The sequence below is a fragment of the Carettochelys insculpta genome, chromosome 15, assembly GCF_033958435.1.
Source record: "Carettochelys insculpta isolate YL-2023 chromosome 15, ASM3395843v1, whole genome shotgun sequence".
Classification (NCBI taxonomy): Eukaryota; Metazoa; Chordata; order Testudines; family Carettochelyidae; genus Carettochelys; species Carettochelys insculpta.
The window spans coordinates 25645239-25660327 of NC_134151.1; the positions used below are offsets into that span (position 1 = coordinate 25645239).

A 15089-nucleotide genomic window follows, 5' to 3' on the forward strand; every position below is an offset into this window, starting at 1 on the left:
TGGGTCTCATTGGTATTTGCTTTCAGTATTTATCTTCTGCTGTTTTCATGTATACGCCAGGCCCTTTAACCAGGGAGCAGGTAAGGATTTCAACACGGGGCAAATGTCTGATTTGCCTTCATTTCAAAACTAAGACATTGTGACGTTTCATAAGCAGCAATTAATTTCCATGTGCATTCCTCAGCCTCCTGTTACTGAATGTTAACTGCCTGGACTCGGCTTTGTGGAGAAGTGGTTGCACTAGGTGGGAGGGAACAGTGTCCAGAACATCTGTAACTGGAGGACATTTCCCAAACACCCCTGCATGCACACAGTGTGTAATCTGACACTTGCCTAACAATCCCTTTTTTACAGGACAGTGGTGTCTGAATAGTTCCACTCCTGAAGAATTGGATTTTAGTCTGTTAGTTTGTCTCAAGTGGCTGAAATGATGTTGCATCTTTTCTTCTTCCTCCTGCTCCTCCTCTTCTTTGTGCCTCTGTCTTGCCCATTCTCCACCACGCATGCTTCTATGTTCAGATCCTGCCTCTCCTAAGAAATGCAGAGCTCGCTTTGGCCTCAACCAACAAACGGACTGGTGCGGCCCATGCAGGTGTGTATCAGAGAAACTCTACTCTGCTTTTAGTGCCTAGTCCTGAGTGCATTGTTTCCTCCTGTATGTGGTTTTATTTTTCATGCATGTTTCTATAGTGCCCTTGGCTCCTAACACACAAACTACTGGCATTGCTAAAGAGTCTTCCTCCCAGACTGTGCAGGTTTTCCCTGCTTATTATTGCTGTGGGCTGGTATTTCTGAGGATCTCACCCAATTTCTTTCAGTTTCTAAGAAAAGAAAGGTGAAGGGGGATATATGTTGTCAAGGCTGTTAGACTCAAAATTTGAGGTATGTTTCTTATACCAGGTTGGCAAGGTGCATGTAATATTTTACATGTCTAGTAAAATTCACATTTCATTTTTCTTAAGGGGCTGATCTACAGGGTAAGAGGCCTCTCCACTGGGGCACCTGTGGAATGGAGAAAAGCCAGATGCTTACTTTCCCTCACCTTCCTATTTCCAAGGGAGGAACCTGACATATAGGGCTTTTACCCACTACATGAGCACCAAAAAGTGTCCCCTTTCACCTTTTACATTTGGGACTAAATGTACATGACAGTAGCCTGCTGCCATTAGAGCTGATAGTGCATCAAACCACGATTCATTCCTTGGATTCCTGAGTTGGGGGAGTCCTTGCAGAATGTATGTGGGAACAGAACAAGGAAATACTTTGGCAAGCAAATGGAATTAGTATTACCTGGGTCAGTGTGTCATTAAGCAATTCCAGGCATGAAAGGTGCATGACCTATGCTGAATGACTCTAGAAAGAGTGGATGCAGCCTGCGCAGAGAAGAGGTCTATATAGTTCTCAGTGCAAGCTGCTGAGCTCCAGGGCACTGTAGTACCATCTTTTGGCTTCTGTCTAGCAAACCCTGAACAGTTATTTGCTGTATATTAAAAAACAAACAGCTGCATATTTCTTTAGGGATTCAAGTTATGCACGGCTAGATGTTGACTGAGCGTAGCCTGTGATGCTGGAAATTAGGGTTTCCAGGTTAAGTTGTAAGTTATTTTGTTTTTGTTGTGTTTTTTTAAGTCACTTGTGATTGAGCCAGGGTGTCAAATGCTGTATTTAACTAGAGGTGGCTTGATGCAAGTTGCGTAGTTATGCTGGCAATTGGACCAGTCTATCATTGGTCATAAAACGAGAGTCTTAATTAACACCTTGTATTCTCTTTCTACACAAGATGCTCCTGTCTGTATTTGAATTTCCCCTGGAAAATTCTTTGTATAGCCCTGAAATTTCCTCACCTCCATTTTTAATAGCACCATCACCATCTTTCTGATGTTAGAAGAGGGGGGTGTCCACAACAGCTCTGAATGCTGCCCAAGAGCCTCTAGTGTGATGTAGGTCTTTCCTAGCAGCAGCGCCAATCAGGGAATTGACAGACCCAGACAAAGCATTGAATCTGGGTCTCTCATATATTCCTGAAAAGCCCAATTACTAGGTATCCGGCAGCCTTTGTATCTTTACTCCAAGTTTTCCCAGGAGTTCTTAATTAGGATGCAGTGCTAATGCTTTCTGCTTTGCTGGTGTTGCTTCCCAACTAACACACATTGCTGGAGTGTTCCTCAGACCTTAGCATGCTTGCTTTTGTTTTACCCTGACATCTTACATACTACATAATAGCAGTTGTTCCGCAATTCCCTATACTAATATACAACAGTCAGCTCGGAGGCAGAATTGTATGCTTCCTCATCATTGATGTCTGCCTGTGACAGAAGCCTCCAGAGAATATCTATTCCAAAATGGGAGAATTCCAAGATTAAAATCCATGACTAAAATACATTGTCCCCTCACAGATTGTGTCTTCCTCTGGCTCTGCTAAAATACGTAAATCCTGCTGGTAAAAGCTTGGTCCTGTTAGTCTCCTCCTCCCTCCCCAACATTACATGAAAGGGTGCAATCGATATAGTCTAGGCAATCCATTGATGTCGCTGCAGCTTGGGATATCAGGTGTGTTTTTAGTGCATCAGTTTCTCTTTTAAGTTGCACAGCATACATTAAAATTTTACACCATGAGGGTTAATGTGGCTGATCTGACAGGGCAGGTCCCGTTATTGTTTAGAGATTGTCAGCTCATTAAACCTTTCCTCTCCCATCAAGAAATTGTGGGGTTTTTTTTTGTTGATTGAATATATATATAGGACAGTAAGTCTTCTACCTACATCAATTTCTGTGGCACAGCTGTACGTGCCTGAAATGGACAATGGAAGCCACTTCACCTTGGGCTTGTCTAGTGTAGAACATTACATCCTGTTAGAACCCATGTGAACAAACACCAGTGGTGAACAGTTTACACAAGGACTGTCCTGTTTAATACCATGCTACCTGATTCGCTCTTAAGTTAACCAAAACACTGACACTTAAATAAAGCAGTTATTGTCTACAAGAAGTGCAAAGCCATGTTTAAAACCATATTAGTTAATACAGGCTCTAAACACAATGCCATTTTTCATTAGCAATCTCAAAGACAGATAAGTGCCTGCATTGGAGTAATGTAGATGTTCGGTGGAACCTCTGAACAGGGGAGTGAATAAGATTGACTACTGTAGGTAGGAGAAGTGTCTTTTCAGCCCTTTCAGCTAGGGTGCTAAACTGAAAACTGCTACAGATTGAACCTCTCTACTCTGAAAACTTCTGTAGCCAGGCATGATTTTAGTTTAGGCAGTGGGCCTTTTATTATAGAGGTGGTCAAGTTTGTTTAGAGCCACCACTTCTGATTTTCAGCGTTCTGTGCTGTTTTTTAGCTCTAATTTATCCACAAATGTCTTCTAACAGCCCAGTAAGCAATGGAAGGCTTGGTAATGCTGCTAGACAACATTTACCTCCTGTGGTTCAGCAAATTCTCTGGTTTTGTACCAGTCAGATTCTGAGGGTGCCAGACTAGAGAGGGTCAAACTGTGGTATCTTCAAGGGAGATATTCCCCCCCCTCAGAACAGGCAAGAGCATTTGTGGAGGGCTCCATTTTAAATGAGGGAAACTAGCAAGGTTCCAGTGTTAGGTGGCATAAAAGGTTTATAAAATGGGTTTTACCGCTTGAAGAGAAATCAGAGACCAGGTAAACAAGGGGCAATATAACAACTTGAGTCAAAGCCTTCTAGCTGCCACACTGAGCATACAGTTTTAGCTTCTCCTATGCGTTTACAGCTAATGATCTACAGGCTAAATCTTAGCATTTTCAAATAGAGTAGACAATGGACTGCCCTGTCAGTGACTCACTACCAAGTAAGATTATGGAGAGGATGACTATTAGTAGATGCACTTTTACGGCATCCATCCTCATAGTATGTGAATGAATGGGACCCCCAAAAGGTACTCTTCTGTGGACTGTGGCCTAAACAGGGCCTTCTCTTCTGCCTGGAGCTCTGTTCACAGTGGTCAGAATTTGCCTTGCAAAGGGATCTGGTCCATGAGGGGCTAGTGGAATATTTTAATGAATACGTCCTGTTAATTTTTCCATTGCCTTTATTTGTGAATTGACTTTTTCTTCAACCTCTGACCAGCTTTGTCTCATCACCATCCCTTGAGAAATACACAGAACTGATGTGTTTTGAGCCCAGGGTTTTGCTATGAGGTTCATTCAAACACTTCTCCTTATTCTATCTCCATCATACTCCTCACCAATAGCCGAGCTTCTTACAGAGACAGTTCAGGTAAGCTTTTCTTGTCCAGAAAGTACAGTGGTTTAAATGTGAGCAGTGGAGTTGTCATGACAGCTGCTTGCCTTTTCCTGGGCTTAACAACTGCAAATGGCCCACACACCAGTCTAAACACAAGTTCTGTGCTCCAGAGACTGACAGACCATACAGTTCTATGCATTTCTGACTCTGACTTTCCTCCTTCTGCAGGCACCTCCACAGGACCACTGTTGGCCTTAGATTCATTAGCATCCCACACTCAAAGGCTATATCTCAGTACAGAGTTTTGTTGACAAAACCTGTGGAGTGTCCACATTCCCAAGGCACTCTCTTGACAGTAAACTGAAAGAACACAGTGCTTTTGTCAACAGCATTCTGCCACTCCCCCACAAGACCGAATGCCTCTGTTGACAGAGATCTGTCAATAGAAAGCCAGTCTGGACATTCTGGGGAGCCCTCTGTCAACAGATGGGGCTTCCAGGACACTAGGCAGCCTTGTCTGCTGTGCTCCCTGTTGGCCGTTTTGCCAGTAGAGCGGCCAGGCAGATCACACTTTCAGTCTGCTATGCGGTCTGGCCACAATCTCTACAGAAGTGTTTCCCCCAAAGAATTTTTCCTTCCCCCTTTGTTTCCACTTAATAAGAGTGGTAGAAGAGTTAGTGGTAGTGCAGCCCTCCTCCACCAAACAGGGACTTGCCAAGATGATATCCTTGTCAAGTTCTCAGAAACACCGATTGGTAGATTTTGAAGCTAACATAAAAACCATCTTTGGCTTACTAACCAATACTAACACATATATCTCACATAACAAACAGGTAAGATCTGAGTATTGAGAGAAATCTTTTTGTCTGCACTTCAAGGGTAACCACTTCTGGGGGGTAAGACACTGCTCACACTAACACTAATCAAAAACTTGGAAAAGAACATGAAGGGTTCTCTGTCAAACTCAAATAGCCACCGGAAGGAGGTAAACAATTTAACTACAGCAACAAAATCCAACTGGAGTAACAATCATACTCTGGAGTGATCAGAAAGCATTACATCCAATCTGACAGAATCAGCTCCATCAGTGACCTCAATACCATGCCTAGGCATTGGTCAGTATGGATACAATAGGTAAGGCTTTTCCCTTTGAATCACCAGCACCATTTCATTTCCGATAGGATTTCAGCTTTCCCTGCTTAGTTTGCAATCCAGCTTGATCTCAGCTCAGTGGGGCCTGAATACCAGCCCATTGCATGGTAGACTAAGCAAACACCCTCACTAGTCAGTCATTTCCTTATGATCCGGAAAACTACTAATTCGGAGTACTTACAGAACTGGAAAGATGCCAGTTAGGGAGTTGAAAAAAGGAGATCCCACTGGTGCCTGGTTGTGGTCTAGCATATTCTCAGCTTTCCCTGGTGACAGCTGCTACAGCTCAAGGGTGACATGCTTCTCCTGGTGATTCAGCCCAGCCAGTCAGGTCACTTTAAAGTCTTATGTCTCCCAGGGAAACCAAATATCCAAACACTCCTGCATCCTCAAGCTAATTCTTGGACTCAAGCCCCAACTGGGTAGTCCTTCCACTTCTGATTTCCAGGGTCTTTACATCACTTTTGCTAGTACGCAAACCCAGGGCCTCCAGCTTCTCTGGTCTCCAGGCTGGGCTCCCTCTATTAAGCAGTCTGGGTTTGTTGCTTCTGTCTCAAGATTCTTCCTTCCTCAGACAGCATACTGCCCTCTGCAACAAACCCTTCTCCTTAGCTTGCCACATACCCACACTGGTTCCCCCAGCTACCAGAAAGTCTCAGGTTTTACCCTTCCTGCAGGGTCTGGCTTGCAGGTTTCCCCTGAAAGTCTCTAAATCCCCAAACAAAAGTTCAAACTTAAATCACTTCTGTCCTTTCTGGGTTTGAACTGGAGTTCTCCACAAGCCTTCAGCAGCACTCCACTCCTTTGCCAGGCATCAGGCCTGTCTCCTAAGAGCTTAGTTCCTATGGTGGTTCTCAAACAAGAGACAATCTGTCCTCTTACAGCTCTTTACTATTCTTTCTCCTAGCATCTATCAGCCCATCTTCTCATCCAGCTGAGCCTGTGACTCATGTCCAGGTGGACCTGCTAATTTATCTACTTGACACATCACTAGTGCCAGCAGGTGCATTAATTGAGCTTTCAGACTTCTAACCCCCTCAGTACCAGTGGAGGCTTCACATACTATCACAAGTGCTCTGACTTAAGGAGCTGCTGTCTGAGCCAGACAATAGCTACCCTTTCTGTGTCCCTGTTCTTTGTCACATTACCAATGCTGAGCACCGCCTGAGGGGATCTATTCCTCCTTCTGCTTCCTGTTGTCTCCCCTTGTGATGTGACTCACTGCTCTAAGGGGTATGACTCTTTCCCAGCCATAGCCAGAGCCAGTTTTCTCAGACAAAAGCACTAAACACAGCAGCTTGGGTTGCTGGTGGTTGTAATTTCACAGTCCTCCCAGAAGCAACATTGTGCCACATAGGCACAAAATAAGCACTCCTTAGACTTGACCAGCACCTTTATTTTTGCTGGACTAGGCATGAAGGACAGAGCTGAGACTCAGTCTTTATGTATTCATATGGAAGAAATAAAAAGGTAGCACCTCCAGCAGAGTCAGCACTCTCCCCAGCTGTGTGAGAAGTGAGGGTGGGGACCAGGCTAGCATGTGCCCCTTTGCATAGCAGTTCAAGCTGATCATAAGCCTTGGCACAAGCTGCACATATCTAGGCTTTGTTTTGAGTCTCATTTGTAGGAAGTCAGCAAGGGTGCAAATGCCCTGCACAGGCAAGGAAAGCCACATGCTACACCTGGTCATCTCAGCCAGTGTCAAGCAGAGGTAAGTTCAGCCAACCCCCTTCCCTGAGTCTACAAAGGGGTTGAGCTGTTGCTGTCATACTTGTAGCTGGGGTCTGACTTCTGACTAGTCCACAGCATAGACATGACCCTAGATCTGCATCAAATTCTGATGTAGGTGGGTGCACCTGTTGAATCGCCAGGGATGGGCATGCACAAGCTTGCCTACATCACCAGTAACTGGTTGCAACTGCACTGGGCCTCAGGGCCCAGATCAGGTCTGAAATAGGCATTGCTTCCATTAGATCAGCAAAAGGCACCTTCTGAAACTGGAATGACTTGGCCATTAGAAGGGATGGGCCCAAAGAAAGGTGTAACCCTGAAGGATCCTTACCTTTTAATGGCTTTAAATAGTTAGCATTTGTTTTCTTGTTCCTCGTACTTCACTTGGTTTCCAACTGATGAGTAGTCACATTAGAGATGCTGAGAACAACGATGCCAGCTGAAGCCTTATTTCTTGGCTTGTTCTGGATTAGTCTAAGTATCCATTTTTATTAGATATCAGAATGGTTAAACTCTTTGAAGTTATTAGGCTGTACGAAAGACATGTAAAACACCTATCTTCTGTTGTTGAAAAAGGACAAACTTCATTGGCTAGGACATTTGCTTCTTTACCCATCCTCTCAAAAGTAAGGTTGAATGCTGTTATGCTGCCATCTAGTGGGAAGGATTGGTGATTGAATGGAATCAGAGAACAGAGACCCAGTTTGATGTGGAGTTAGGCTGGTTTGTATTGATATCAATATTAGTCTGCAGCTGAATTTGGTCCTCTACTTCTGTTTTGCACACTGTACAGAATTCTGTACAGAATTTTCAGATCTGAAGTGGGTCTGCCCCACAAATGCTCATCACCTCATAAATCATTTTGCTATCATTGAAGTGCTACAAGTCTGATTTTTTTTTTGTTTTGTGAAGATACAAACTAACAGCTACCTCTCTGCGACTGTTCTGCACACCGTCAGCCACAAGGTATCTCTGCATATTAGTACAGAAGTGGACAGTCTAGTAATGGAACAAAGAGCAGCAGACAGCAGAAGGTGTAGGGTGGTGGCTGAGTGTTGAAATAGTGATTTTTCTGTTTCATTTTGTTGTAATTGATGTTCTGCATTAGCATTCATTTCTACTATGTGCCCTGTTTAGTGACTACTGTAATTAGTATATTTTAAATATGACACTGTAAATTCACCCTTTATTTACAGATAACTCTCTTCACTGTTCTTAGGAGGAAAAAGAAGTGCATTCGGTACTTACAAGGAGAAGGACGCTGTTCCAGCCCAGTTTCTTCCGATGGAAGTGCTATAGACTCCCCTCCCTCTCCTCTGGATTCACTCCAAAGTATATCTTCGGCTTTTACTTCTGACAAGCTTGCCTCACCTGCCGATTTCGCGCACAAAGAACAAAGCAATCCCTTCCCCACCTCTACTCCTGCCAAAAGCGCTCCATGCTCCTCTGGGCTGAACACTCGGTGCTTATCTGTGCCACACGTGGCAGTAGTATCCAGCGACTCAGAGTACAGTGTACCAGCAACAGGAACATAATACCACACTGTTCAAGTCAACGCTCACTAATGCATTGGGCACTTTGCTTTTACCAAGTGATTTGCTGCCCATTGAAATAGACTGAAAGCCCATCCAAATTACCCTTCCTGCTATAAAACTTATCAAAGGGCAGCTGTGCCCTCCATCCCCAAAATGAGTCAAAGATGCTGAAATAGTATTTTTACCTGGAGCAAAAATAGAAAAAAAATGGTGTCTCCCTCCATAAAAATGTTGAAATGAGGACTTGCCAAATTTAAAAATGCTACCCAGTAAATGAATCTTTCCACCCAACCCTGAGTGTCCTTTTACTGCATCACCTGTTCAGGTAACAAAGTGAAAGATAACTCCCTGGCTTGTTGCAGTAGATGATAGGTGCTATAAATCTTAAGCATTGATTTCTGCTTCTTGCATCCCGAACAGCTTTGAATCCTAGTCAGTCAGTCACAGCTCCCTTATAGCTATTAAAAAAGTGTGCCGAGAGCTGTGTGTTAGGTAGCTAGATTTCACTTGGCTCATTAAGAAATGAAAGACAGCCAAATGAGGTGAATATTAAACTTCAAGGACAGGAAAACACTGTTTACAGGTAACAGGTCTTTGCAGGCACATCAAGTTCCCTGATGGTTTGTAATGGCAGACAAACAGGGAGAGCACTCACAAGGCAGAAAAGGAGCCTTGGACTGGCTGCTTGAAGGTTCACCTAGCCAATGCATTGTAAGCAAGCTGAAATACTAAGGTATCAGTCAACTGCTCAGGTTGTTCACAGTGAACATGGGAGTGTTTGACTCCTTCAATAAAGGACACTGCACAAGCTCAAAGTAGGCTCCATTCACCCTTAAGCGCACAATCTCTACAGCAGGGTATGCAATATTAGCATCCAGCCCGCATGCTGTATGTAAGGTCAAAGCACGGTCTTCTGCCCAGAACCAATGTAACTCACAAGCCCCTGTGCACACACTCCCTTTAGCACCGTGCCTTGTCCCAGGTGCTTGGCTCTATCCTTCTCTCCTTCATCTTGCTACTCTTGGAGGCAGGGATATTTTTGCTGCAGAACACCAGAGTTCTTGGGTACCATGCCAGCCCCCCCCCCCACGCCCTGCCCAATACCCTTAATCTCAGCAGTCATTCTGCACCTTTGTTTGGCAGGATCAAGCTCTAAATGTAGTGATAAGCTGGTATAAAGCTTTTACAAGCTAGTTACTGTACATTTTACAATACAAATGATTTCTTTCTAGCTTGTGGCTGTTAAATATTCCATCTCTCCATCTGGAAAATATCAAAGTATTTCTGGTATTTTCTTTCTATTTTGAGACAGGGAAACAATAACCTTAAGGGGCCAGATTCTGATCTCAACACCACTAATGTAAATCCAGAGTTAATCAGCCAAAGTAATTCCCTTACTTCCAATTTACACAATTGTAACTAAGATGAGAAGCCAGCCCCTTATCCCCACCCCACTTTGCAAAACCATTCTAGACTGATGAGAAACATACTATAAACCATGTGGGGAGAAGGACGGTCTATTTTTTCTATTGTACACAGAGTTTAGAATACTGAATACGAATTAAAATGAAGTATTATATAGGTTTGCAAGAATTGTAAAAGGGCCTCTAATGTATAAAATATTTTTGTATTTTCTTAAGGCAATTCTTTTACATTGGGAAAAAAACCTATTAAAGTATGTTTATGTCAGAGACTGAAAATTAGAAAACTGCTTGAACTGTAGAGCATGATAGTAAATGAGGCCCGCCCCCCCCACCATTTAATTCTTTTTACATCATGTTGTTATAGATGGAGAAATTAAAAAAACCCTGCAACTTATTTGCAAGAAAAATCTAAAGCTGTTTTATTAATCTCACCTGTCTGTACAAATTAACCTCCACTAGCACTAATAGAAGTTAAAAGCATAAATCCAAAAGAACCTATTTCACCCTGGGCTGACAGTCAGCACAGGATTCATTATGTAGCACTGGACCTATACTTGTAGTAGTATTTGCATGATTGCCAACCAGCCTGGTCAAGAGGGTGAAGCTGAAGCATATATTGTATTTCCAGCTTTGCCCCGACAGACCCTAGACAAGTCTTTTTGCCATGATGTGCCTCAGTTCCCTTATCTGTAAAATGAGTGCTAATATTTTTCAAGCAGATGCTCAGCTGTAAGGTACTATAGATGTAACAAGTAATAGTATTATTAAAACCCCAAGATACAATTCAGTTGTAGTGTGGGTTAGTGGTTGGATGTGTGTCAAAAAATTGGGAAAGAGTAGTGAAATTTGTACCTATTTAATATGTCTGTAGTTATGCAAAACAAATGTAACCTACTACGTGAGTAGGCATCACAGGAGGGTACAAATGGACAAGCCAGTGGGGCTAGCTAACCCCACAGGATGCTATGGAGTAAAATCCTGCAGTATTCAAACAGCCAAAGTCAATGCTGAGTCAAACAGACGCAATTGAGTTCAGCATTTGGGAAGGTGTTGCACCCACTTATTTAATGCTAACTGGGAGCCCAGGAGTGCAGGACTGGGGCTGGCCTGGCCTAGGGATGCTGTAAATTGAGAAGGGCTGTTACGTACTACATTCTACTGCTAGTTTATCAATGCATCCTACTGCTGTGGGATCTGCTTAGTGGCAAGCTGTAGCAATGGCCCCTTTCTGTGTGGTAGCTTTTCCATGGAAAGTGGGCAAGTGATGTTTTCAAAGGAATGTATCAATCCTGGTTCCATGGGTATGCAATCTCTACTCCTGTTCTGAATGGTGTACAGGGTCACTGACAGCTGGAGCCTTGGTTTGTGATTTTATGCAAAGCAATTAGCCGTGCTTAAGTTTAGTTATTGCTCCCAAACTTAAATTCAGTAAGTCCTCTCCATCAAAGGCTGTGATCCCCATTTCCACAACTGGCTGTAAGAGAGCAGAATTTGGCTTTTCTGAAACAGCAAAAAGACCTTTAAGCTGTTCATTTCAAAGATCACTTTTTATAAAACCATAGGTGAGTGTTATAACAGAAGGTAAAACAGAGAACCTAATTTTTTTAAATAGCAAAAACAAAAATCTTTAATAGGAAGTTTTTTTTAAAAAAAGTCCATGCCTTTTTACTGCATCAAATTTTAAATTTTCATATGGCAATTTCAATTACCCCTTTGATTTCTTGTTTGAATGTAGAAGTCACAGAAATACCACTTCATTAAGTAAAACCACTATGTATGTAGCAGATAGTTTTGCAACTGTATTTTCATTTGTCCAATAACTGTCCACCCTATACTGTAATTTTTTTTTACTTCACTGAGTTTGTATTTTTTGGCTTTTATGTTCAAAATATGTTTATAGCTTTATAAATAAAGTGTCAGGCTCGCCCTTCAGAAGGGGCCACTGCAGGTTACAATCCTTAAAATTCTATCATAAGCTCCCTTATTTCCTTACTCAGAAGTTATTTCTGTTCCTTCTCTACTTGCAGACATCAGAGCTTTTACACTAACTGTAGCCCACCGAGTGTATCTAGAAGAAAAAAATGCTAGCAAATGATGGAAGTGTACTGTATTACCAGTCTTTCCATAAAGAAGGATCTGAACCAATCACCTTTTGCACTGGCTCAGCCAATGAGAGCGTTGTCCCATTTCCAGGTATCTGAAGAGGGAAAAGCCAAGCAGAAAAAAGGATCTGGGCAAAGGTTGCTTTCAAAGAATCAGGCGCGGGAGAAGAACAGACAGACAAACAGCTTAATTTCTGTAAGCATTTTGAAATGAATGTAGTCCTGGTGAAAATACCCTCTTTCCGTATCACTGGTGAAATAGAGGACAATACACAAACAGCTCAGTAACCTAAAGCAATCACTTTTATACATGAAAGGAGAACTCCTTTTTCTTCCTCCTAACATAGACCACTGACTTGAGCAGATTAGGAAGGCTATCTAATCTCGTATCCTTTCCCAGAACCTAGGCCAGGTCTACACTGGGAAGTACAGTCAAATTTCAGATATGAAGTTCGAGCTACAGCAACTATATAGCTAGAACTGACATATGTGAAATCAACTTACCTGTCTTCACTTAGGAGGTCGATGGAAGCATTCCTCCCAACAGCAAGGGGTATAGGGGTCTACTGCAAGTCCCAAACAGATCAATTTCACACATTTATACCAGATGCATGAAAACTGAATTCCAGAAGATTGACCGTGACTGGGTTGATCTTCATGGAACCGTAGATGTGACCACAGATATTTCAGAAAGAATAAGAACTCTTCAAAAGGCAGTTATAAAATATGCACTAACACCCCCGCTCCCCTCCAGATCTCAGCCTGCTATCTAGTAGCAATGGTCTCTAAAATGAGTCATCCATTTCCCAGAGCTTACCTCTGGGCCCTCCCATTAACTATGATTCTAACTGTTCTTGATACCCATAGAATCCCCCAATTCCTTTCTGACTTTGGCTCAACTTACCTGATCTACTGAAAGGACAACCACTAAGGTTTCACAAGCTAAGAGTGTGACTTACTACAGCTGTTGGCTGTTTTTGAACTGGCACTTGAAGAGCTGAGACCTACAGTTCTGTAGTAATTCCTGAGTCAGTCCCCAGACAGACATTACTAAAGCACTTTTATACAGGAAGATGTGTAAAACTTAAGGATGAGCTGTTGGATTTCAATCTTGTTAAAACAGTTGAGAGATTAGGGTAGTGTAGCTGACTATCAACAGCCTGGAAGTTTGGGGAGTGTGGAAACCACTAATACAAAACCTTAAGTTGACTTGTGCTCCAGATAGCAAGACAGGGTCCTTTTCTCCAGTTCACCTGAAGAACCTAACTACAGAGCAAGTGCCATTATAAGTAACAGATTAGGGCCCCAACTAAAGCATGCAGCTCTTCAAATTGGCATGGTCAGCTATTCTCACAATGCTTTTCTTTTTATACACGGCTCAGAGGTGTAACAGATTTGTCTCTGCTAATCTGCCCAGCAAGGAGGTCCTTAGCACACAGACTTCTACAGTGTGCCCCCCAAAAAACCCTCCAAGGACACCCATGAAGTCCCCTCTGCAGCTTTGCTACTTGAAATTTCTTCAAGCAGTAAGTAGCATTTTAAGAGGGTAAATAAGTCTTCCCCCAAAGTTCGCTTTAAAGTGACACCAAATTGTGCCAATCTATTCCATGTGTATTTACAGTCTGGACTTCTTTGGCAACAATGTCAAACCCAGCCTTTGAATGCCTGTGACTGCCCCTAGAATAGCCTGGCTAAGACCATTTCTCAGATTAGAAATAGTGCTGCACTTTTTAATCTCACTAAGCATGAAGTTATTGAACCCTTGCAGTACCATGCCATGTCTATTTTTTAAAACCATGCACAATTGAGACTAATTTGAACATCAGAGCATCAATGCTTTAAGTCATGGGTGTCCAACCTTTTGGCTTGCCTGGGCCGCATTGAGTGAAGATAGTCTTGGGCCGCATGCAAAATATATAATATAGTTAATGCATATAAATCACATAATAACGTTAAAAGTTTACAATCTTGTGGGGCCACATTACTAGCTGTCCAGGGCCGTATGCGGCCTGCAGGTTGGATACGCCTGCTTTAAGTGGTGTGTGTTATGGAGAGGTCACAAGAATCCTGCATCTGTATGCAAAACAGGAGCTGCACGAAAGTTTGTTGAGACAGATAATTCAATGTTTCTTCACTGTGCCAACCATCCAATGAAGATCAGCAATTCTCAAACCAGAGGAGAGACCTCTAACTCAGGTGCATTACACAGCTTGGGCGGGGGGGGGGACCCAAATACTTCAAGTCTGCTTCCCCTCCTCAATCTTCCTATGCTACCATGTAGCATTATGCTTCTGCCTCCTTTCCATCTAAACCCTGCTACCATCTTTATCTTATGGCACAGCCGAGCACTGATACCAGCTCCAAGCATAGGTCAGGACATACCAGCAGCTAACCAGTTTGCCTCTGTCATAAAGACATTGGGTAGATGAAGAAAAGGGACATTTAACAAGAGGAGGTGTGAACCACCTCCGATATGCAGGATTACAGCTTCTCTTCTACTCAGAGAGACTCAGTTTGCAGCAGGGTATAATCACATTACTTGAATGGGTGACCACACTGTCAGAAAATACACTGCAAATTTAAGCCCTTTGTTGCTGGGTAAAAGGTTTTCAGACTTTCCATTTCAAGTTCATCTGGACACCAGCCTTAAGAAAAGGAGTAAGAGAGCTGAAGGACCCTTCACCTCATTTTAATATTAGTCTTCAAAATTCTATCTTGCCCCTCCCCCACAAGCATACAGAAGCTTTTTTTAGGTGTTAATATTGCTAAGATTAACTGCATTGCTTATATAGATGTGGTCCCATTGGTCACCAAGAGCATTTAGCTTTGACAGTATTAAGATGCTCCAATGAGGCCACTATTACTTTGAATGTAGGACTTATTCTTCATCAGCTCCTGGAGATACTTTGGCTGGCCACAGGAAGTTA

The 15089-nt window shown here is 42.8% G+C and overlaps 1 protein-coding gene across 8 annotated transcripts in view; it reads left to right on the forward strand.

The window, feature by feature from the left end:
- Positions 1–12024, forward strand: part of TCF7 (transcription factor 7) — a 142257-nt gene extending 130233 nt beyond the window's left edge. For 2 of the 8 annotated variants that reach the window (XM_075010085.1, XM_075010087.1), the window contains 3 exons: positions 520–592; positions 8014–8067; positions 8321–12024. In XM_075010085.1, coding sequence (XP_074866186.1) covers positions 520–592; positions 8014–8067; positions 8321–8636 — 443 coding nt within the window. In that variant the 3' untranslated portion in view covers positions 8637–12024. The remainder of the gene's footprint in view (positions 1–519; positions 593–8013; positions 8068–8320) is intronic. The other 6 variants (XM_075010086.1, XM_075010091.1, XM_075010094.1 and 3 more) reach the window with 4 other exon arrangements.
- Positions 12025–15089: the final 3065 nt, after the last annotated feature.